A 26,113-nucleotide genomic window follows, 5' to 3' on the forward strand; every position below is an offset into this window, starting at 1 on the left:
CCCAACATTTTTCAAAGTGGGATCTAGTGGCACATGGGGATCCATTTTAGTTTATGTAAGAATCTCTAAGACAAAGGTGCCACAGCTAAGGGACTAAGAGGGAGGAGAAGGCTATGCTGATTCTCCAATTTCTAGAAATGAATCTAATATCTGTGCCTAGGAATGACTCATCAACAAATTCTAGCCCAAGCTTTCTGCATTCCCAATCAAGTCAAACACTGATTTCTAGAATAGAATCTAGACTGTAAGGTCATTGTGGGCAAGGACTGTGTCTGTTTAATGTTCTACTGAACTCTCCCAAGAGCTTAGTACAGTGCTCTGCACACAGTAAGCACTCAATAAATATGACTGAATGAATCAAAGACTAAAATTTTCTTCCCCTTAATTCACTGAGGGGGAAGGCGGGCCACACTAGACGATCCAGGTCCAGACTTCATTAAGGTGGCCTTGGTGCTGAAATATATCAAAACTCTCAGAACAATAGTTTTCCTTTCCATAGATTTGCTTTACCCTGTCTTTTTTCAGAATGTTTTCCCAAAGTGAAGTGAAAACCAGCTATTAAAAAACCCTTTATTCTCTATCTACACAGCAAGGTGAAAAATTCCTAAAATTATAGCTAATTCTGATAATACTCAGACCACTTTTTCCAAAAAAGGGCACTAATGCAAGCTATACATGACAAATACACTTCTGCATTTGCTACTTGCAAGTGGAAAGGGAAGATGCTTTACTGATAATACAAGGACTTTGTTGTTCCCGTATTTAGCAGGCTGTAGTCCAAGGGTAGCATTCTTGAAAAACCCACATTAGGGAAAATTGTGCTACACTATTCACCCTGTGCCCTACCCTGTGGGTATGTGTACAGCTTTTTCTTCCACACCTTGTCTTGCTGAATCAAAACAGGCATATCCAGTAGGAAGAATATGCCCCAATTTCTGTAGAGCATTTTAGGCAAAATGTGTTGCGGATGGACGTGGATTCTGGTAGACCTGATTGAACTTGATGATTCAGTGAAGATCTGCCTGGAAATAGGGGAATGGACTATATAATAATAATGATGGTATTGTAAAGTGCTTATTATGTGCCAAGCCCTGTTCTACGCTTTGGGTTAGATACAAGGTAATCTGGTTGTCTCACGGGGGGCTTACAGACTTAATCCCCATTTTACAGATGAGGTAATTGAGGCACAGAGAAGTTAAGTGATTTGCCCAAAGTCACACAGCTGATAAGTGGCAGAGCCAGGATTATAACCCATGACCTCTGGCTCCCAAGCCTGTGCTCTTGCCACTAGGACATGCTACTTCTCTAGGCCACGCTGCTTCTCAATGACTTCTGCATATTACTTCTAACCCCAAGAAGTTTTATAATAATAATAATAATAATGTTGGTATTTGTTAAGCGCTTACTATGTGCCGAGCACTGTTCTAAGCGCTGGGGTAGACATAGGGGAATCAGGTTGTCCCACGTGGGGCTCACAGTCTTAATCCCCATTTTACAGATGAGGGAACTGAGGCACAGAGAAGTTAAGTGACTTGCCCACAGTCACACAGCCGACAAGTGGCAGAGCTGGGATTCGAACTCATGAGCCCTGACTCCAAAGCCCATGCTCTTTCCACTGAGCCATGCTGCTTTATAATCATTTGACTTAGCAAATATAATGTGACAAAATATTAAGTCCTCAAAATAGAGAATTTTTCACTTGCAAATTCATTGTTAGTTCTCCTAATTGGTCATGTCTGCATGATTGTCTCTTTTGCATGAAGAAAACAAGCTTTGATCCTTTTCACCATAATTTACTCATATCAGTGGAAAACTAAAGAAATAGTAAAATAAAATAGCAATGAAAATGTGAATCCAATGCTCTCAGTGTTTGTTCAGAAACTTCATCAACCCGATTTGATTAAAAAATAATATTTCCCGTTTGCCATTAGTCATCCAATTGTTCACTTTATTCCTATGAGGTAGCAGATTAATTCCACTCACTATGCATAAAACTTCCTTTCCAAGTAAAGTGTGACACTATATATCACCAGTGATGAAGGCACGACAAAAGATTGCTGCAGAGGGAAAATCTGCCTTCAAGAATTGCAGTAGAGCAAGCTGATGTTATAACTTGTCTCTCTCATTAAACATTTTCCAGCAGAAACACTCTTAAAATATGGTACATCCCACACCACGAATACTGATTGTATAGTGCCTACATTAGGAATTGAAAATAGGAAGACTCACAAAGAATATGGGCCAAAGAAAACTCCACCCCACTTTCATTTTCTTCTACTGAACATGGACATGTCTGATTTCACCTGGGTCATACTGTCTTTCCTGGTGCTTTTCCAGTATCCCATCTTATGAATAATGGTATGCCCCCTGTGCTAATGGGGTTCTACTTCTTTGGAAACCCCAATTTACCCTGCACCCTCTGAGTCTCTCAGTCTTTGACTATTTTTTTTAAGTAATTTTACTTACCTTTTACTCAGTTTGGAAAGACTCCATCATTGGTCTTTATTGAGCAATTACTATGTGCAGAGCATTGTACTAAGCTCTTGGAAGAGCACAATAGAATTAGCAGATACGTTCCCTGCCCATAACAAGCGTACATTCTTTTGGGGTAGACAGACATTAATATAAATAAAAAAATTATAATATATAATTTAAAGATTTGTACATAAGTGCTGAGGGATTGGGGGTGTGGTGAATATCAAATGTTCAAAGGTCACATATCAAAGTGCATAGGTGATTCCAAAGAGAGAGAGAGCTGGAGAAAAGAGGGGTCATTTGGGAAAGTCTCTTGGAGAAGATGTGATGTTAATAATGCTTTGACGGGAAGAGAGTGGCATATATGGACTTCTAGACCGTGAGCCCGTTGTTGGGTAGGGATTGTTTCTGTTGCTGAATTGTACTTGCCAGTTGTTTAGTACAGTGCTCTGCACACAGTAAGACTCAATAAATACGATCGAATGAATGAATATGGAGGAGGAGGAAGTTCCAGGCTGGGGGAGGATGAGGTTAAGGGCTCAGTGGAGAGCAAGTTTAGATCAGGGCACAGTGAGTAAACTGGTGCTAGAGAAATGGAGTATGTGGGTTGCAATGAAGTAGGAGATTAGTGAGATGAGGTAGGATGGGTAAAGAAAACCTAAAATAATTTAAGTTACATAATAATCCCCCCACAGGATAGAAACATGTCAGTTTGATATAGTTTGCATGTACATAGATAAGATTGTCCTCCATCCCTTGAAGAGAATGTCATTGATGGCAAAATTCACCCAAGGATGTGTGTGGGACTGAAGAGACCAATATGGGAACACAGTCTCAACAACGTTGTGTACATGCAAAGGCTACTCTTTGTTATGCTCGCATGACCGACGAGTGCCGGACCTGGTGCTCTCTTTCCTTTGGCCTCCTTGTCTTTGAAATCCTACTGAGCCTCTATTTATGCTCCATACAGCCTGGAGAATAATTTTAATGTGGAAAAATATCATTCTGTGTTGTCAATTCCTTTAAACACCCCAAACAGGATGGCATGACAAGAGGAAGAACTGGAAGCACTTCAAAAGTGCATGATCTCCATGAAGGCCTGTGATTTGTATACATATCTTGCCACTTATCCTGGAGAATATAATAAATATTTCTATAAGAGATCCTGATTCTAGCTATATAGAGCTCATAAATAGCCCAGATGTCACCCCAAAAGAAATGTCAGTGAAAGGTAATAACGGAGTATGTTTGAAATGAATCCTCAACATCTCTGACTGCTGTTAGCCCTAAGCTGACTTCAATCTATGAGGATTTCAAAGGCAGACATATTTTTTCAATTTATATACTATTTCTATCAACTAGTGAAGACAGCAGTTATGTCAGCATCAGATACCTGGACTAAGCGTTGGTCTAATAGTTGTATGAAAACAATGGGTTTTGGAACCAACGGGTAAAAATCATTCCTGACTCATTCTATTTTAAAATGGGAATTGGAACAAATACGGTGACAAAATTTAAACATCAAAATTATGTTTTGAATAAAAAGATAATGAATTGTATAGTACTTTCAGCAAAGTATGCCTTACTTTCAAAACTCTAATAACCATAATAAAAAAGAGTTTTTTCCCAGTTTGAGTTATCAGCTACATTTTATAATGCTTCACTGTACTGTTTTGCTCTTCATATTCTGTAAAGACCTACAAGAAAATCTGGGCTTGCATGAGCAATTAATAGTGTCAAACTCTAGAAATATCATGAACATTGTCTCTGTGATGGTGTGATATCTCTAATCCAAACAACTCAATAGGAAAATCCCAGCTTGAATCATTTAAATTAGATCATCTCTATTTCTTGTTTCCTAAACCCTATGCCATTTGGCCTTGTGACACTTTTAAATATTTATCACAAACTATAATGATCTGAGGGTCTAGCAGTGTCTGCACAAGATAAATCCCTCTCTCTCTTCCTTTTCATTTTTGACACCATCCACTTCTGTCTTCAAATGGTATGTTTATAGTTGGTTTCTTATCTGAATAACGAAACTTAGTCTGTCCCTTCAGCAAGGCATTTTGGACTGGAGGAGGAGCTGGGATGTCTTTCCACATATCTAGCTATCATGACTTCCTGTAGGTGTTAAGACAGACCTAATGGGGATGGTTGTCTTGAATGGAAAATGAGCTACTGGTTTTTTTTAGTGGTATTTGTTAAGAGCCTATTATGTACCAGTTGCTGTAAGCAATGGGGTAGATACTAGTTAATCAGGTTGGACACAGTCTTGGTCCCACGCAGGGCTCGCACTTTCAATCCCCATTTTACCGATGAAGAAACTGAGGACAGAGAAGTTATGTGACTTGTCCAAGGTCACATAGCAGACATATGGCACACGTGGGATTAGGACCCAGGTCTTCTGATTCCCAAATCTGTGCTCTTTCCACTAGACCACACTGTTCCTCACAACTACTCTCCTACTTTGGATTTCTTAATTTTAGTCCTTTCCCCCTTTATACGATCCTCCCCAAACATAATGAAAACATAACTTCAAGGTAGTGCATAAAAAGATAAATCAAGTGACGATAAGTCTGGAAGAAAATAAACAACCAAAAAAAACCCCATCCTTATAGATTTGAGTAAAACTATGTCTTTTTAGGCCTGAACAATTCAGATCAGGTAGAAAGAACTGGTGGTATTCACTGTAAAGCTCCTCGGTCCTAAGACTGTCTAAAGTCCAGCAGTTCAGATTTTATCTTTAGAGATATAAAAGGTCGGTGCAGTACCTTCTTGATCCTTACAGAGTCCAGCAACTTCTTCTTCTTCTGATGGATCGGGCTCATTGGAAAGTTTTGCCTCAACTATGAAAGAAAAAAAGAACAAAGAAAACAGAGGTAATTACGTATTTTGTGTTGAGCTGATTGTTTCATCCCCAAAATATAAATCCAAATTCATGAGCCTCAATTCAATTTCAGAAAATTATTTGCATGGTGAAATGGTTTCACAGGGAATCTGAAAAAGCAGGAGACTAGAGATAATTTTGCTAGTTATCAAGCTTACTAGAAATGTTTATACCATTTTATGTACAATGATTATTTTAAGTCATCAATTTTGCTTAGTAATAAAAAATAGAAACAGATTTGATTCTCAAAAGTGTTTTCTGAGTTTCAAATGTTTATTTTTTTAAAATCCAGTATTTCTTTTAAATTATGCCAGGCTGTCAAACCACAGGGAATATTTCAGATGTCTGTCAGCGCAGGGGAATGTTGGAGAGAAGGCACAAAAGCATTATAACAATTTCAAGTCATCCAAGCAGAGAATCAACACTGAGGAATTCTGGAATGCCAATTTCCACACTGGCACCCACTAAATATGGGACAGAAGGCAAGTTGCTTCGCCTTGCTAAGTGCAAACATCCTCAGCAGTGATATAAGGATAATGATGTTTCTATTTGGCACTCACAATCTCTAGGGTGGTAGAGGCTTAACTAAGACATTTTCTTCAAAGCAATCTGAGGATCAAGTACAATTAGAATGGTTTCTAGCATTTTGATTTACCAAGGCACACCTATGGCAAAAATAATTACTACCAAATGATTTCATGGATTAATGATGGTACTTCTTAAATGTACCAATCAATTATACGTATTGAGCACTTACTGTGTGCAGAACATGCATTAAGTTGCGAGGTTCCAGTACAACAGAGTTGGTAGACATATTCCCTGCCCATGAGGAATTTACATGCCAAGCACTGTTCTAAGATCATGGGGGTCACAGTCTAAGAAAGAGGGATGAAAATGGAAGGGATAATATGGAGAACCCTTATTTCATTCAACAGTTTCCAAAATGATACCTTGATTTTACACTGGACTTTTACAATGAACTTTTACATTACTTAGCTTATTTTTTCTCTCACAACACCCCTGTGGTATAAGGAAAAGCAGGCATTATTATTCTCATACATAATGCCAGTGTGAAAATTTAGATATAGAGAGATTAAGTGATATGCCCAAGGCCACACAACAGACAAGTTTTTCGCAGCTTCTGATCCCAGGCTACTTCCCCCCTACAATGTTGCTTTGCTAAAATAATACTCATGGCATCTGTTAAGCAATTACTCTGTGCCAAGCAGTGTTCTGGGTGCTGGGGTAGATATAAGGTAATCAGGTTGAACACATCGCTATCTGACATAGATTCACAGTCTTAATCCCCATTTTACAAATAGGTATCTGAGGCACGGAGAAATCAAGTGACTTGTCCAAGCACACAGCAGATAAGTGGCAGAGCCGGGATTGAAGGCACTTACTGTGGGTGAAATGTTGAACCAAGTGCTGAAGTAGAAACCAGATCATCAGGCTGGACCCATCCCTGTCCCACATGGGGCTTACAGTCTATGTAGTAGTGAAAACTGGTAGTGAATCCCCATTGTACAGATGAAGGAACTGAGGTACAGAGAAATGTGGCTTGCTCATAGACACAGAGCAGGCCGAGGCAACATTAGAACCCAGATCCACCAAGTCACCAGCCTGTGTTCCTTTCCTCTAGGCCATGCTGCTTCTCTAGTAACAGTGATGAAATGTTCTGGGGCGAATCCTCCGTTTTTGACAGATGTTTGCCCCAAGGCCAGAGCCTAGATTCTGGGTCAACCAGAAAGCATACGTGAAAGCTCAAAGAACAGCCTGAGGACCGAGTCTATCAATCACTCAATAGTTTTAATTGAGCAACTACTGCGTGCAGAGAACTGTAGTAAGTGCTTGGGAGAATACAGTAGAACTAATAGAGATCATCATTGTCCCCAAGGAGTTTACAATCTAGAGGGAAGACAGACACTAAAATATAGATAGGAGGAAGTAATGGAGTGTAAAGAGATGTGCACAAGGTAGGCTGTGAGTACTTAGATGGTTAGTTGTGCAGAAAGGCTCAAATGGCCATGGTTAGGTGTGCAGAAAGGCTCAAATGGCCATTGGGAGAGATTTGATGACGAGATTAGAGACTAATCGGGAATGGCCGCCTATAAGCGATGTGATTTAAGGAGGGCTTTACAGATGGGGAGCACTGTGGTCTGAAGGATATGAAAAGGAAGGGAGTTTCAGTCAGGGGGCAAGATGTGAGAAGGAGGGCAGTCAAGGAAGAGATGAGAAAGCGGTATCGCTATTGGTCTTTCCTTCATATATCCAGGTGCATCTTTTATACTGCAAAGGTACTGGATATCACATTCAAAAAAGGCTATCACCGTCGGAAGAGCCGGGCAACTAGTCAGTCTTCAGTCTTTGGGGTAGTAGCATATTGGGAAATTATTATTATTAATGATGATAATAACAATAATGATACTTGTTAAGGACTTACTACGTGCCAAGCAAATTTCTAAGTGATGAGGAAGCATACAGATTAATCAGGTTGGATCCAGTCCCTGTCCCTTATAGGGCTTTCACTCTTATGCCCCTTTTACAGGTGAGGTAACTGAGGAACAGAGAAGTTAAGTGACTTGCCTAAGGTCACACGGCAGACATGTGGTGGAGTTGGGATTAGAAGACAGATCCTTCTTACTCCCAGGCCTGTGCTCTATCCACTAAGACACATTGCTACCTGATATTGTTTTCAATAAGAGGGTCTGGCACCCTCAACAGTTGGGCCATTTATATGGGTGCATGTTTGGATGGGGAAAGGTTGCAAAATCAAAGCAGGCTGGAACTAACGGATATGTATCCTTCGAATAACACCAATAAAACCTCAACAGTGACCTGGTCCTGTTGAAAGTGAATTGTATATATAATGCTACCAGTCAACAACTTTTCATATAGTGAGAAAAAAATAAATAAGTCTGTTGTTCCACCAGCTGATTTCTTTTCAAGGACTGTATTGTAGTAAACGGAGCCAAGTGATCCTCACTGTCTTCATTTTGTGTTTATGATGATGGTCTTTTAAAATTTGGTCTCCCAGGTTACTAAATAAGATTTTCTCTTTGGGAGAGGTAGTTTTCAGGGAAAAACAATGCAGGCTAAGCAGCCTGAACATGGACGTTCAGTATTCAGTATGATGGGTGTCTGGTACACCGGAGACAAAATAAGACTCTTCAAAAATATCAAGAAAAGCACTTCACATCCTGAAGAGGTGAATGGGAAACTGATGGGAATGAATGTATTTTTAGGTATTCAGTGGCAGTTATTTTGATAACTGCATAATTTTGGCTGTCATCCTTCTAACAGAGAGCTTGCCAGGGTGAAGAAGGCAGAAAGGGGTGACAAATGAAAAGTAATGATAATCTCTGTTGAACTGTAAGTGCTATTTCACTTAGAAATGTCCAATTTATAACCCACGACCTGGAGTTTATAAACATGCAATTTACAAATCGGCCCTTTGATGAGCCACGGCTTTTATTGCGAGACTTTGGTTCTCACATATGGCTTCCAGTTTGTAGAAGTCAGTCTCGATAATGAAGATATGTATGGTTTTGAAAGGAAACAACTGAAAACACCATAATTCAAAAGTAATTCCAGCCAAAACTATAAAGAATGCTCTATTTTTTGCAAAGGAAAAAAAAAACCTTCCTTATTTCTTCTCAATATTTCTTCATTTTTCTATTTTAAACTAAATCCAGGCAAATGTCCTGATACAAACCTCCAAAGACTGTTATTTCCCCTGCTTAGGGGATTACCAAGCTAAATTTTATGACTTAGGGGGAAAATGGAGTCAGTTAACTTAAACAGGAAAGTCTGCACTCCTGGACTGAAATGCATTCATTCATAATGAATGGAGTTGCAGTCTCCAACAGGAGAATTGCACAAACCCCAAGTTAATCTGGTGAAAAGGTGCAAGCGTTTTCAGTCAATAGCATTGACTACGGTTATTGTTCACCAAAGCGAATAAAGCCTGGGATAATGCTCTAGAGAATTCAACACAAACCTGTTCCTTGGCTCAGGCCTTCCATTTCCTCAGGACTTTGCTTCTCTTCTGTGCCATTATCATCTTTCAGGAAAATCACAGAGAAAAATTCAAGTCAATTTATGAAATATCCCTTCAGAGCTAATAGGGAACACTGAAATTAATTATAACCAATGTAGCATAGACAGTTAATTTACAACCCGCACTGCAATAAAGCAAAGAGATGTATCGGAGGAACCAACCGGCAAGACTACAAATACAGTTACATTTGAAACAATCCCTGATGAAATTGAGGCAGATTACCGTGGACATTTTACTGCGGTTAACAAAAATCAGCTCGCAGTCCTGGAAATGTCACACTCAAAACAGCAGAAAGATTTGGGGATAGATTTGGGTAAGTATGAAAACCTTACATACCTAAAGGATGGGTTTTTACTAGCTGAGTTTCTATGTGAATTACATTCCTCTTTTGCATTTCACATAGGGAAAGTTGTTTGCATAATGTATCTTTTACACAAAAGTTCTAATCCATGTGTGCTTTGAAATACATGAAACTCAAGCTTTTTTTTAGTTAGAACTGCACAATCGAGAGTATTTACTGAGCTCTTACTGAACTGGTAGAGTACTGGAGGAAGCAGCTGGGAGACTACAATGGAGTTAGTAGACATGATTCCTGCCCTCAAGGATTTTACTATCTAGCAGTATAGAGAGGTATAATAGTAGGTAAGTGACTGTTTGGAATGGGATTGGAAATAGGTGATGAATTTCTATTTTAGTTGGAAATTAATCCTAACTGTTTATGGAGCCAGGTAAGAAGGAAAAAAATAAGGTCAATTTGGGGTTAAATTGGATTATGGAACCCACTAGAGGTGGCCCCCAAATCTATTTTAAATTTATTTACACTGCACATTTTGTGATAAAATGCCCTTCGGCAACTAAAAATCTTATATATTTAGTTGTTACGTGAGAACAGCAACAGTTAGCTATTAAGCTATGAAATGCCAAAGCCCAAGACATATCTTTCCCTGAACCTTAGCTTCTCAGGAATTCCCCCAGACCTGGGATCTGGTGACAAATGCCTTGGGGTATGGGGAGGCAGGAGGACCTTTAAAGAGATTCTGTGCCTTGGTCGTCACCAAACAGCTACTCAGATGACCCCTGCCCTCACTCTCCCATACCCCTCAACTCTTCCAATCCTCAGCTCAAGACTCCAGGATCAAGAATTCTGAGGGAAATTCTGCCTTGCTTCTTCCTCTCCCTCTCAAAGCAAACTCCACCTAGATGCTGACAGTGCTAAAACCTGTTCTTGGGAGCACGGAGGAGAAGCTAGCACTGCCTAAACGAAGCCTAATCCATTGGTCTAAACACAACAGTTAGCATTCCCATAAACTCCTATCCCTTTTTTTGTGAATTATTTTTGCACTAATACACATAAAGAGAGGAAAAGGCTTCATTTCCTTTCAAAACAGGGAATAGACAGAGAAAGCGAGCAAACAAATCCACATGGAAATTTCCATCTCTTCGGCCACAAAACTGATAGTGAATGAGAAAGGCAATCTATTCATCCCTTTATCCCCACCAATAGACCACCCTATTTTAGCCTCATAATAATCCTGATTCTGCAGTGTAACCCACTATATCACAGATTACCAGACCGGTTAGTCCACCTGCTTCCAGTGGCAGAATGTTTTCATATGGAGAGAGGAGGACAGACACGGAAAGAAAAAAAACAATTAAGTACCAGATTTAATGAGGAATGCTTCAGAATTGGTTCCAGCAGTTTGAAATTGGTAGAAAGGAAATTCAGTTCCCTACCCTGAGAAGAGTTTGATGGTGATAAAATTGAATCCTGTTGTTTCTTGCTGTAGCAATCTTATTCAGTATTGGATTGTCAACCTTCATGACATGTATTGCTTTAGTGCTCCCCAAAGTGGAAATCTTAACTGTGTACGTTACTGTCCCCTAAATGTGACTCTTTGCTGCCTGTGATTTAGGTAGTAACAATTAGGTTTTTCTGGGGAAAGCAGTAAACCTGAAGTTTATTTGAATGCTGTCACTGCAACCAGTCTCCCTTCTGGTTCCATTCAGCTGTAAGCACAGTGGTAGTGCTGCTTGGAGGGGAGAAGGATAAGAAGCAGAAAGGAGGGGGGATGTGATTTTGGTATCATTCATTTTCTGGGCTCAGCCCCCCATGGAACAGGATAATATTCCCAGGGTTGCTAGAAATAGGGCTTTAGGGTCACTGTGAGCTCCATGTGGGACAGGGACTGTGTCCAACCTGATTACCTTGTACCTCCCCCAGAGCTTAGAACAGTCCTGGCACATAGTAAGTGCTTAACAAGTACTATTATTATTATCATTATTATCAGCTTGGGAAGGTGAAAATGTTTTCATCAATTTCACTGTTCACCCTCTGCTTCAACCTTCGTTTCTGTCTGGAACTCCCTCCTCCTGCTTCATAATAACAGACCACTTTCCCCATCTTCAAAACTCTAATGAAATCACTTCTCTTCCCGGTAGCCCTCCCTAACTAGATCCTCATCTCCCCACCTTATTTTCCTTCCCTATTGTATCCCTATGCACTTGAGTCACCCCTAAGCACTTAGGAACTCACCCCACCCGACACAACCTGCAGCACATGGGAGTCAGAGGTCATGGGTTCTAATCTTGGCTCTGCCGCTTGTCAGCTGTGTGACCTTGGGCAAGTCACTTAACTTCTCTGTGCCTGTTACCTCATCTGTAAAATGGGGATGAAGACCATGGGCCCTACATGGGACCTGATTAACTTGTATCTACCCCAGTGCTTGGCACATAGTAAAGCACTTAACAAATATCAACATCATTGTTATTTATTATTATTACCTGCAATTTGGCTAAACTGTAAAATTCTTGAGGACAGGAACCAGACCAACTTATCTACTCTTGAACTCTCATAATTACTTAGAATAGTTCATTGCACACAGTACAATCTCAATGAATACCACTGATTTATTGTTATTGTAGGCAAGCCCTGGCCTCCCCTCTTACTCCCAAGAAATCTTCACATTAGAGAAAGGAGTTTAATTGCTTCTGGAAGAAAGGATATGGCCCAGATCATCAGCCATCCTCTTCCATTCTTCCACAAGCTCCCAGCACACCAACTCCACACCAACTTTCTGTTCCAGGGGGAAGCCAAGCACAATTTCCCAGGAGCAAGGTGACTGGGGAGGGACAAAGACTACAGAGCCAGAAATATAGAAAACAAAGAGGGATAAAAAAGAAAGATCACATCAGGAAAGGGGTGAAAACTTAACAGGAAAGACAAGTGCAGAAGGAAGGAAAAGAAAATAAAGAGGGAAAATATAATTTCTGCTATTAAGGGAGATGAACGGGAGAAGCTGGAATAAACAGAAAATGCCCAGGAGAATAGGAGACACAAAAATTAAATGAAAGGAAAGAGAGCATAGAGAGACAGGATAAGCAAAGTTGGCGTCATAGGAAAAAGAAGCAGAACAATTCTCTCACCCACCCTTGGGAGAACATGAGTGGGCTGGTACCGTGTGGGCTAGATCATAGACAAAGAAGATTGGTTAGTGGGAGAAGGAGGAGGTGGATTTTTCTGAATTTTAGAATCACTCATTAACTCATCGGTTTAGTTCAACTTCACGTTAGCGCTCCACTCCTGGGCGGCTTAACGGACAATTGTACAGGCTTCCAGGCGGGAAGGAGGAGGAGGAAGACGATGGAGAGGAGGTGGTATGACTGGTTAGGAAAGAGGAAGGAAGGATGAGGAAAGTTCCTAACTCTTTCCCAATCAGAAAAACAATAGTGCTAGACAGTTCTCTCTGGAGAAAAACTAGATGCAACTCTGCACGTATTCATCATGAGGTAAATTCAGGCCTTTGGAATGCTATGTTTGTGATCTGATTAACACTTTTCATATCCAAAGATACAGACATTTTATTTCCCCAGGATTCATCCTGGCGATACTCCTTCAAATCCAGCAGGTGGAACTAGTGTAGAAGCATTTCCTTTCTAAACTGTGTGCATACATTCTGAGCTCATTAGACTAGCTTTCATTTTATACACTCCTTTAAAGATATTTCAGCTAGATTGTTACTTTGCATTCCATTTCAAACGCCTTAAGTAGATGAATTGTTACTAAGTCACTGTGATTCTTCCCTAAAAAAAAAAATCAGATTTCAGTTTCCCACAAGTATTTGATAAGACAAGTTTCCTTTTATAAGCCTTGTCTATCTAGCTATCTTCACTGGAAACAGGCACGCACCAAAAAGTTAGAGTGGAACATAAAAATTCATGGTTCATAAAGGGATTTAGAAGGCATACATCGAAAAAATATATAGGGATCCTGTATGCCAGTAGGTACTTCATTTGCTTATTTGTTTTTAACTGCCAAGGAGATAATATTCTCTCATTTAACACATTTTGTGACCACATATTTACTTAAGATGATAAATATGCACCATTTCTGTTAAGTGTCATCAACACACATCCTTTTTTACAGGCAATAAAAGATCGCTAGTACCTGGGAGAATATCCGGAATGAATTTCACTATCTCAAGGCCTATGAGTTCTTCAAAAAGTGAAAGGACAGCGTAATTATTTTCAGCCGCAACAGGATTTACATAAATGAAAGGCATATGCTTTATCATTCTTCATGAACAGAAAATGTGAAAAGTACAATCCAAACCTGTTCTGCTTTTTTTAAGCAAGTTCAGCTTAGAAAAAGTCAGAATTTATATTTTTTGAAACACATGCCTTTCTTTTTTGTTGCAGTTGTCTCATGGTAAGCACTAAAGAAATACAAATGAATGAATGAATGAGGACATAACTTCACTCCACTCTCCTCGTCTCACTTCTTTCAGTCTCTTTTTCCTCTTCCTGAAAATTCCTAGTTCATGTAAATTTCAAAGTCTAAATTTATTTTACCCAGAGGAAGAATCCCTCTTAGAGGGTGGGTGGTGCTTCCAATGGAGTGAAGATTCTGTTTGATTTAGCACAACCACCTGGGTACCAGGGCCAGACACATTTTTTTACTTTTGGCTGTGAAAATCAGCGACTGCAATTAAAGGGTAGAAAATCCATTCTAAACTGATTACAGACTTGGGAAGGTTAGGGCCAGGGATCCTGTCTCTGCAATTTATCTGCTGTGTAACCTGGGACCAGTCATTTAACTTGTCTGTGCCTCGGTTATCTCATCTGTAAAATGGGGATTGAGACTGTGAGCCTCATGTGGGACACGGACTGTGTCCAACCCAATTTGCTTGTATCCATCCCAGTGCTCAGTACAGTAATTGGCACATAATATGTGCTTAACAAATACCATAGTTATTAATTGTAATAATTATTACCCCAGCTGATGAAGATGTTATTGTGATACTGTTTTCTGACAATCACATGTCTGGAGTGGGATCCCTAAACAGCTCCTGGATGGGGAACTGAAGCAGTCAGATGATAAGCAAGACAGACAGAAGAAATACTGTACTCTGAAGAATTTAAAGCACTTGATTGGCAAGAAACAAAACAGAGAACAGACCTAACTGCTGGACAACAATCAGAGGATGGGGAGGCTATTTCAAATTAGGTCAAAGTAGAGCCAGGAGGCTTTGTGCCTCCGCTAAAGACAGGAGTCAGTTTTTCTCAAATAAAACAGTGGTTTGTAGGGACACAAGAAACCCAAGATAGTTTACTTAATCATCTCTTTCTAGGGAAAACTTTCCCAGAAATACTGCTTTCAAGAATTCTTGGTAGTGTATTTCTGAAAGGTAGGGGAGGAAAGAAAAATGAGTAGAATAACCGCTTTACTAAATGCAGATGATGCAGAATTTGCATTTCATGAGGACTTCTCTCCAAAATTCAGGCATGTATCTATGAATGAGTGTCATGTGTGTTCATATGCTATCTTAGGATGTCTCCCCCCAAGGTTTTGTTCTGGTTCCTCTAATCTTCTCACTCTATCAGGGAGTTCATCAGCTCCCATAAGTTCAGTGATCATCTCTACATGGATGACTCACACACCTATCTCTCCAGCCCTGACCACTCATCTGACCTGTGATCTCTAATCTCCTCTTGCACCTCAAACTCATCTTGTCTAAAACAGAATTCCTCATCTTTCTCCCTAATCTGAGTCCTTCCCCTAACTTCCCCATCTCAGCCAGTAACACCCTCATCTTCCCCAACCCAGAAGCCTAAAACCTTAGTGTCATCCTCGACTCTTGGCTGTAGTTCAACTCTTATGTTTGGTCAAATGACAAATCTTTTTGGTTCTTCCTGCTGCAAGTCAATCAATCAGTGATATTTACCAAGCATTTACTGCGTGCGGAGCATTGTATTAAGTGCTTGGGAGAGTACAATTCAACAGTACCCTACCCCCAAGAGACCCTCCTGACTAAGCTCCACCTTTAAAATGGTGGTGTTTATTAAGCACTTACTAAGTGCAAAGCACTGTTTTAAGCGCTGGTGGATACAAGGAGATCAGGTTGTCCCATGTGGGGCTCACAGTTTTAATCCCCATTTTACAGATGAGGTAACTGAGGCACAGAGAAGTTAAGTGACTTGCCCAAAGTCACACAGCTGGCAAGCGGTAGAGCCAGGATTTGAACCCATGAACTCTGACTCCCAAGCCCGGGCTCTTTCCACTGTGCCACGACCTTTCCTCTTCTCTCACTCCCTTCTGCCTCACCCTGACTTGGTCCCTTTGTTCTTCCCTCCTCCCAGCCCCGCAGCCCTTATATACATATCTATAATTTGTTTATTTATATTGATGTCTGTCTCTCCCCCCAAACTGTGAGCTCGATGTAGGCAGGGTATGTTTCTCCCAAGTGCTTAGTATGGTGCTCTGCACCCAGTAAGTGCTCAATAAATATGATTGAATGAATGCATTGAATGAATGAGTGAAAGGAGTTTACGGGCTGAGGGAGAGACAATATTTGTCAGATCCTTCCCTTCCACTCTGCCTAAACTTGTACCACCCCGGTATTCATTCAATAGTATTTATTGAGCGCTTACTATATGCAGAGCACTGTACTAAGCGCTTGGGATGAACAAGTCGGCAACAGATAGAGACAGTCCCTGCCGTTTGACGGGCTTACAGTCTAATCGGGGGAGATGGACAGACAAGAACAATGGCACTAAACAGCGTCAAGGGGAAGAACATCTCGTAAAAACAATGGCAACTAAATAGAATCGAGGCGATGTACAATTCATTAACAAAATAAATAGGGTAACGAAAATATATACAGTTGAGCGGACGGGTACAGTGCTGTGGGGATGGGAAGGGAGAGGTGGAGGAGCAGAGGGAAAAGGGGAAAATGAGGCTTTAGCTGCGGAGAGGTAAAGGGGGGATGGCAGAGGGAGTAGAGGGGGAAGAGGAGCTCAGTCTGGGAAGGCCTCTTGGAGGAGGTGATTTTTAAGTAAGGTTTTGAAGAGGGAAAGAGAATCAGTTTGGCGGAGGTGAGGAGGGAGGGCGTTCCAGGACCGCGGGAGGACGTGACCCAGGGGTCGACGGCGGGATAGGCGAGACCGAGGGACGGCGAGGAGGTGGGCGGCAGAGGAGCGGAGCGTGCGGGGTGGGCGGTAGAAAGAGAGAAGGGAGGAGAGGTAGGAAGGGGCAAGGTGATGGAGAGCCTCGAAGCCTAGAGTGAGGAGTTTTTGTTTGGAGCGGAGGTCGAAAGGCAACCACTGGAGTTGTTTAAGAAGGGGAGTGACATGCCCAGATCGTTTCTGCAGGAAGATGAGCCGGGCAGCGGAGTGAAGAATAGACCGGAGCGGGGCGAGAGAGGAGGAAGGGAGGTCAGAGAGAAGGCTGACACAGTAGTCTAGCCGGGATATAACGAGAGCCCGTAATAGTAAGGTAGCCGTTTGGGTGGAGAGGAAAGGGCGGATCTTGGCGATATTGTAGAGGTGAAACCGGCAGGTCTCGGTAACGGATAGGATGTGTGGGGTGAACGAGAGGGACGAGTCAAGGATGACACCGAGATTGCGGGCCTGCGGGACGGGAAGGATGGTCGTGCCATCCACGGTGATGGAGAAGTCTGGGAGCGGACTGGGCTTGGGAGGGAAGATGAGGAGCTCAGTCTTGCTCATGTTGAGTTTTAGGTGGCGGGCCGACATCCAGGTGGAGACGTCCCGGAGGCGGGAGGAGATGCGAGCCTGAAGGGAGGAGGAGAGGACAGGGGCGGAGATGTAGATCTGCGTGTCATCTGCGTAGAGATGGTAGTCAAAGCCGTGAGAGCGGATGAGTTCATCGAGGGAGTGAGTGTAAATGGAGAACAGAAGAGGGCCAAGAACTGACCCTTGAGGAACTCCGACAGTTAAAGGATGGGAGGGGGAGGAGGCTCCAGCGTAGGAGACCGAGAATGATCGGCCAGAGAGGTAAGAGGAGAACCAGGAGAGGACAGAGTCCGTGAAGCCAAGGTGAGATAAGGTATGGAGGAGGAGGGGATGGTCGACAGTGTCAAAGGCAGCAGAGAGGTCGCGGAGGATCAGAATGGAGTAGGAGCGGTACAAGCAAGCTCTGATCTTGCCCCAGTGAGACTATTGCAGTAACCTCCTCACGGATCTCTTAGCCTCCAGCTTCTCATCCTTCCGATCAATACTAAACGCTGCTTCACAGATTACCTTCCTGAAGCATTACCGGGCCAACATGTCTGCTCTCCTCCAAACCCTCAGCTGCCTTCCTGTGTCCCTCCATCACCAAAAGCACCTCAAATTGCCTTCAAGGCTTTCTGCCATCTGCTCTATTCACCCCCTTCTTCCACTGTTCCCCAACTTGCTGACTTCACTGCTACCAAGCTAAACTTCAAACTCCAATTTTTCTGCCTCTGTCCTCTCACTCATGCTGTTCCCTCAGCTTGAAATTATTATGATATTTGTTATGCACTTACTCTATGTCAAGCACTATACTAAGCACTGGGGTAGATACAAGTTAATCAGGTCGGACACAGTCCATGCTCCATTGAGAAATATCTGTAGTATGTACACATACATCTTTGGTATGTACTAGAAAAATTCAATATTTTCCTACTCTGAAACAATTGCATAAACATATACTTTCAATAGTCTACTGTATGAACAATACTACAGAATTAAGGATAGATTGAATGAGTTTGAGAGTCAAAAGGAACTAGAGGGTAGATATATATGGAGAATAGAAGCCCTAGTGAGCAAACTACAGAAATTCAAATACAGTTTTTCACACCACTAAAATAAATTTTAATGCTCATTTTTCTCTCACCTCTGCCAAGGAAATTTGGCCTCCTGAGGTGGGGAAAAATTTGCTTCCCCACCCCAATTCCATGTGATGTCATATTGCTAGGCTGCATATGGAAATCTGTCTGCACCTCTGGACCTCGAAGTAGTATGACCTAATGGTTAGAGCCTGGGCCTGGGGTCATAAGGACCTGTGTTCTAATCCTGGCTCTGCCACTTGTCTGCTGACTGACCTTGGGCAAATCACTTCACTTCTCTGTGCCTCAGTTACCTCATCTCTAAAATGGGGATAAAGATTTTGAGCTGCATGTGGGGCTGGGACTGTGTCCAATCTGATCTGCTTGTATCCACTTCCAGTGCTTAGTATAGTGCCTGGCACATAGTAAGCACTTAGTAAATACCACAGTTATTGTTATCATTATTGTTATTTTCTGGGAAGGCCCCAATATCCACTCCATTCTTCCAAAGCCACTGCATTTCACAAGTCTTTGTTGATCCAGGCTCTGCTCCCAACTTTGTTGGATACTATCCAACTTTTACTCACCACCACACTTAACACTGCTACCGACCACCGCCCCCCACCCCACCTTGTGTCCCAAGGCAACTGACTCACTCTATTGCCCTCCAAGGCCGAAAAGACTTTTGCCACTCTCCAAAGCAGATCAACCTAAAAACAGTCTATCTGTAGCTTAGTCTTTAGACCCTCTCTGTGTCTTTACAATTCTACCTGTGATTCATTTCTAAAATACAAGACACACTTGCTCAAAATGTTTTGGTGATGTTTAATCATCTTCAGCCATGATGGCTGGCCAAGTGGATCTTGGCCAATATCTATACACCACTTTCAGGATTGCTCTGAATATCAGGCAGCCATTTTTACATTTAGTTTGGTGTTATGCTGCTCATTGGCCCCTGTTCCATGAAGCCTATGCTTCTGAGACCAGTGGAATTCTTCTAGCGCCACTAATATTTTTCAAGGTTGCAAAAATTAGAGGGGGATTTCGAGGCATTTACAAAAAAGAAAAAAAACACATGCATGGATTTTCTTTGGATTCCACTTCAGGATGATTTCTACCCTTCAACTTTTCCAAGACAGTAGCAATCTGTCATTTTAGGATTTCTTTATGAAAAGGCTCTTACAACTATAACATCGGCATTGTGATTTCATTAGTAACTGTGAGATAAAGTCAACTGATTCAAGGACAAAAAAAATGGTAGAAAGCAGATGAAGCTATTTTAAACTAGCAAATGTAAATAGTCCAAAGACAGCTCAGAAGATCAGTAGTAACTTCTGCTACTTTTTCTATCGATAGAAAGGCAGGCAATAGAAAATTGAGACTTGCTAGTTGCAGTGCAATGATATGGGGAGAAAAATAACACATCCGTCACTAGATAGAGAACTCTGAAACATTTTTGTGTTCCCCTGCCAAATGGCTACTGATTGGCAACGGCCTGCTCTCTACCTGATGAACTTTTTGGATAAGAGCAGGAAAGTTCCAACAATACCCCTCACACAGATATTCATATTTTTGAAAAATAGCCAGTCTGGCAATCATTAAACTACAGCTAATAGAAAAACCAAAACCCAAATTTCAAGATTGTGTTGTGGCTCTGTCCTGGATGTCTGCTTTTTCTCCAATGTCCTAGGAACAGCATTTTATACACAGAGTCACTTCACAGCTCCAAGAGCAGAACCTAATGAAGCAGCAGCAAAAGAGACAATAGGGAGCAATAGCAGGAAACAGTTTGATGGGGTTAAAATGATGAAACACTACCAATAAGAAGGGCCACAAGGGGACAATCCTTCAGCAACTGCATTAAAAAAAAGATTCTGGTACTTTCCATCTCTTGTCAGTTTTGCTTATGAGAATAAATTGCTATTCACCATTTCTGTATTTATTAGAAACAGCAGAAAATTTAGAAATGAGTATGAGGGACTGAACATATTCCTAATTTATAACCCTAGAAAGATGTGCAGTTTGCTGAAGCTTCCAAATAATATTACACTCTACAAACAGACAACACAAGCAATCCATGAATTGGATGTTCTTCTGTTAAATAAAAGACTTATGATCTTCCATGAATGACACTAGGGACTACGAAGAGGTATTAAAAACACATGTCACGCTAGATTGAAGAGTCTTCTGATCACACATGACTTCTAGAATTAAAAAATAATAAATCTATCCTTCAGGCCCTTGGGATTTCCAATGGAGAAAAGATAATTTTCCCTATAAAGGGATAATTGCACCCCAATTATTCATTTATGGGTTCAAACATTTATTAGGACAAATAATTACAAGGAAAAAATGTTGCACATTAAAAAAGAGAGCTGACCCTTTAAATTTTAAACTATTAGATATGATTAAATTATTATTCAGGTCAGTTTTATTTTCAGCAAAAATTAAATCCTACAAGGTAAACCCTGACCCAGCTAAGCAAAGAACTAAAGCAGAATATTTTTCTCATTGGGAAACATTGTTATTGCCTGATTCACTGTTCCCTCCAACAATTTAGTTCCACTCATGGCCCTAATTTCACATCTACCTATTAATTTTCCAATTCAATTTAGTATTGCTTGGAAATTGTTTCTTCTTCACATTCATGTGGCATTTTATTCAAGGTGCAGGCTGGGCAGATTATGGTGCAAAGGAGGAGGAGAAAACTAAAGGTCTCTAGGGTTAAATTAAAACAATGAAAATGAGCAAATTTTTCTATTTCATCCTGTGGGTTTTTTTACTTATTGTTGGGATGAAGACATTAACTACACACAGGATACTTATAAGATATTTGAAAAAGTCAACAATATGTTAGAGCGACAAGGAAAGATGCTGGTTAGAGTAGTCCTGCAGAGATTTACAAGCAGACAGGGCATGTTCTACTTGGGCATCTCTACTTTCTTTTCCTTACCGTATGGTCCATTAAAGAATTGTTATAGGGCTTCAAGGATGTCACCATTATCATCACTGTCAATAATAAATGTGAGGAAAGGAATTATGCTAAACTGTTGTATCATTTCATTGATCTTCCTGGCCAGCAAGATCCTAATCAGAACCACTCTGCTAAGTTCGGTGGCTTTGAAAAGTATACCAAGATCCCTCAGATAGCATGTGATGGTATGGTACCTTGTCTGGCTTTTGTTCATCATCATCATCATCAGTGGTATTTATTGAGTGCTTACACTCAATAGAGCAAAATAGTGCAAAGCACTTTACTAAGGACTTGGGAGAGTACATTACCAGACTGTTGGCAGTCACGTTCCCTGCCCACAGTGAGTGTTTTTCTTTCAACACCAATAAAATAAACGCATTGTTTGGGAGACTGATATCTGTGTAGTATTCCTTCATTCATTCCATCATATTCACCGAGCACTTACTGTGTGCAAAGCACTGTACTAAGTGCTTAGTAGTGACACTGAGTGACACCAACTTTTAACCCAAGCTAAAGTTCTACCCACCATTGGTAAACACAGAATTAATGGATGATAACGAAATTTACTAATCACTTCATTGTGAGTTTCTTTGAATCGTTTTATCAGCATCAAAGAAATGCACCCTTAATTCAAAGGTTAATCTCGGTCACCGAAAATAAGGCCTGGAATTTAGCCTCTCAGTAGTGAAGTAGTGATTATGAGTGGAAAAAGCATGGGCTTGGGAGTCACAGGTCATGGGTTCGAATCCCGGCTCTGCCACTTGGCAGCTGTGTGACTGTGGGCAAGTCACTTAACTTCTCTGTGCCTCAGTTACCTCATCTGTAAAATGGGGATTAAGACTCTGAGCCTCACGTGGGACAACCTGATTACCCTGTATCTTCCCCAGTGCATAGAACAGTGCTCTGCACATAATAAGCACTTAACAAATACCTACATTATTATTATTATTATTATTACAATGCATTGGGCAGTGTAGGTGCTGGAAATGGGTGGTAGCAACAGCTTCTGAACAACGAATTAGTGGGAGGGAAATGTCAGTGGCGTGAACAAAAGAAGCAATGGAGAGATTTGGTGAAGGACTTTTTTAACGTGGCTTAGTTAAGACCAAGAAGACCAAGGGAGGTTGATGTTGACGATGATGCAGTTTATCATCAGGCACACAGGATAAGCCTCGCCCATTCCCGAGCAGAGGAATTGATTATAGTGTTAGGCCCTTGAGTAGTATCACTTGGACTCTCTCATCCCTGTCTATCATATTCCTGCTGGAGCACGGACCGCAACAACCAATTATCTGGGCGGAGATGCAACAAACTGCAATGTGCATTTGCAGTCTTCCCTTACATTAGCCTGCTACAGGCAGAACTGAAATTAGGATCCAGGTCTCCTGATTCCCAGAGCAGTGCTTTTCCACTGGTAGATCAGTGTGTTTAGAATAGGGGGTCAGTAACGGTCTGGCTCATTTTCTCCCAAGTCTTCAGACAGCCGGAGTCAAAATGATAAAGTCTCAGAAGATTGATCCTCAAGAAACTGAAATTGGGACCGCTTTGCAGCATAACAATTAACGGGGATTGACATCAGTCATCCTGCATTTAGGATGACTAAAGAAAAATATGGAATTACAAACCCTAGCCAGAATCACATCTGGCTGAACCAGATTCTCTCAAAACAGGGAAGACCAAGGTGAAGCTTTTATTAGAATCTCAAACAGGAAAAAATCTCGACAGAAAATACTCAAATACAGATTTACAAGGGTAATATTTAAAGCCACAGAGGTTTAAGAGTGTCAGGGTAAAACTGAGGATTTGAATAACAGAAGTTAGGCCACTAGAGCTTTACGTCTAATCTAAATTAACCCACAAATTAATATGCCCTAGCATCCTTTTTTTACTCTAGGTAAAGCTTAGGTAAAGAGTAATGAATTTACTGCATGAACAGCTCTCTGGCTGGGCCTCAGAGAAGCAGGCAGGTATCACCTCAAAGCTGAAGAAAGCTCCTAATTGATGGATTTTTCTTTTCCTCTGCCCTGAGGAGGGCTCACCCATAGGGGATGGGGTGGAGGGGGATATCTTCCATTACTGGCAGAGAAGACAGCTTCCTCCCAGACTATTCTAAACAACTCAGGGCGGGTTCGGGAGGGGGAGGCTATCCCTTTGCCTGGTCGTTGCCTCGCTGCCCAACACAAACAGAAACCAAAAATCGCAAATATAAGGCTGAAGTTGCAAGCCATAAATAAGTAAAATAAGCCCCCTGGCATTCTCTAAATGCTCACTAAAGCATTTGGTGTGTTAACATTTCATAAGCTATTGAGCAGAGCTCTGACTCTCTTATTATATTCAGTCTGAACAATCCCAGTGTTTTATTGTTTCTCCCAGAATAGATAGAAATGTGAAATGAGGTTTTTTGATAGATTGGAAATCTGTAGGTATATAATTCTTGTCTGACAATATTGTATTAGTCACTTTAGCGACCAAGCATTTTACAGTTCATTCTGCCTCACTGAGGAGAAAAATCTAGTTAAAATAGATCTACATGGAAAATAAGAACCTCAGCTGTTTACTTAAAACAAGGTAATATTGTATACTAATTTTATAAGACTCAAAGGTTATATAAGGAGGCAGTCATTCTGACTAATTGTAAATTAAAATGTCTGACAGTTTCTAAAGACATACTGAGCTTTCACAATGCATTTCTGAAAAAATATTTTTGGAACAATTTGATGAAATAGGTGGAGGTGACTCAACATGTTTTGCAAAGCTCACTGACTGGTAACCTTCTTTTAAAAATACAATAACCAAGATTTTGCTTCCACTCAAATAACAATGAATCCTTGGATATCAGATGTGCTATAATCTGTCTGCCCAAAGAGATGCCAGACTTCAAAATTAAAATGATGCAAACGACTAACTTTGAAAGAAAATGGTTTTAAAGCCCTCTTTCAAATGTAGCTACTGTGTTCTGCATTGGGGAGAAACAATTCACTGCCACGTGTACTGCTCCTTTGTTCCCCAAAGGACCACTTCTATGGTACTTTATCTTAATTTAAAATGTGCTTTTCAGGGGGAATAGGCAAGACACTTTATTTAAGAGGAATGATTTGTAGCCATGGCAGAAATAGAGGAAGCTGTTTTTTTTTTTAAAAAAAAAATAAAAACACACCAGGAGTAACTCCTTGCACTTTTAAGGATAAATGTATGAGGAACTGTCTATGGCTGTTCTTGTGAACCATATATATTTTTTATAATATACTGTCTACTCTGACCAGAGTTGAGGTTTATGGTGGAAACTTATTACACTGGAGATGAAAATGTGACCACCAGTGAGAAATAATTGACTGTTTTTCAACATAAGAGGTGAGAATTCCCTTTAAACTTAAATAAAACAACCCAGGGTATGTTATATTTCTTTAAATGGTACTTTTATTTCTTTTCTCTGTTGAGTCTTCAGAGTTAACTCAGAGGGGCCTATAAGCCTCTCAGATAGTATATTAGTGATAGGAGAAAAAGTGGCAGCCATCTTGTGTGCACAGAAAAGAGATTTAGCCAGTAGGGATCTTTCTACATATTCATGATGAAATGGAAAAAAAAACACAAGCAAGCAAACAAAAAACCACTCATAGCAAAAGCTGCCGTGGTGTGCTATGCATTCCATAGAGGGAAGATAATTTTACCTTTTAAGAGTCATCTCTTTACCTCCAGGCATTTTTTATATGCTGGGGGAAATCACGGCTATCATTATGCAGCTGCCCCAAAGACAGATAGTAACCCATAAGTCAATCAATAAATTGTATTTGTTGAGCACTTCCTGGGTGCAAAGCAGTCATTCATTCATTCCAGTTTATTGAGCACCTACTGTTTGCAGAGCACTGTACTAAGCACTTGGGAGAGTACAGTACAACAATGGACACATTCCCTATCCACAGAGTTTACAGTCTAGAGGGGAAGACAGACATTAATATAAAGAAATAAATTACAGATATGTACATAAGTGTTGTGTGGTTGAGGGAGGGGTGAACCAAGGGTGAAAATCCAAGTGCAGAGGGAATTGCGTGGAAAAGAGGGCATGAGGGCTTAGTAGGGGATAAGCCTTTTGGAGGAGATGTGCTTTTAATAAGGCTTTGAAGATAGGGAGAGGGATCGTCTGTCGGATATAAAGAGGGAGGGTATGAACGAGAGGACCGTGGAGAGGCAGGTGAAATCGATGCACGGCCAGCAGTCTGGCAGTAGAGGTGTGAAATGTGTGGGCTGAGGTGAAATAGGAAAACAGTGAGTTAAGGTAAGAGGGAGCAAGGGGACTGAATGCTTTAAAGTCTATGGTAAGGAGCTTCTGTTTGATGCAGAAGTTGCAGATGGACAACCACTGGAGGTTCTTGACGAGTGGGGAAGCACAGACTGAAATTTCTATAGAAAAATGATCCAGGCAGCAGAGTGGAGTATGGACTGATTTGGGGAGAGACAGGAGGAAGGGAGGTCGGCAAGGGGGCTGCGGCAGTAATCAGGTATCAGAAGAGGATAAGTGTTTGGATTAATGTGGTAGCAGTTGGGATGGAGAGGAAGTGGCGGATTTTAGCGATGTCATGAAGGTTGAACTAACAGTATTTGGTGACAGATTCAATATGTGGGTTGAATGG

The 26,113-nt window shown here is 41.0% G+C and overlaps 1 protein-coding gene across 6 annotated transcripts in view; it reads right to left on the minus strand.

Annotated features, from left to right (window-relative positions):
• MACROD2 (mono-ADP ribosylhydrolase 2) overlaps positions 1–26,113 on the minus strand; it is a 1,182,461-nt gene that overhangs the window by 49,020 nt on the left and 1,107,328 nt on the right. For 3 of the 6 annotated variants that reach the window (XM_029072591.2, XM_029072592.2, XM_029072590.2), the window contains exons 12-14: positions 12,853–12,888; positions 9,366–9,428; positions 5,250–5,324 (exon numbers count right to left, since the gene is read on the minus strand). In XM_029072591.2, coding sequence (XP_028928424.1) covers positions 5,250–5,324; positions 9,366–9,428; positions 12,853–12,888 — 174 coding nt within the window. The remainder of the gene's footprint in view (positions 1–5,249; positions 5,325–9,365; positions 9,429–12,852; positions 12,889–26,113) is intronic. The other 3 variants (XM_029072594.2, XM_029072593.2, XM_029072595.2) reach the window with 2 other exon arrangements.

The sequence above is a fragment of the Ornithorhynchus anatinus genome, chromosome 9 (genome assembly GCF_004115215.2).
Source record: "Ornithorhynchus anatinus isolate Pmale09 chromosome 9, mOrnAna1.pri.v4, whole genome shotgun sequence".
NCBI lineage: Eukaryota > Metazoa > Chordata > Mammalia > Monotremata > Ornithorhynchidae > Ornithorhynchus > Ornithorhynchus anatinus.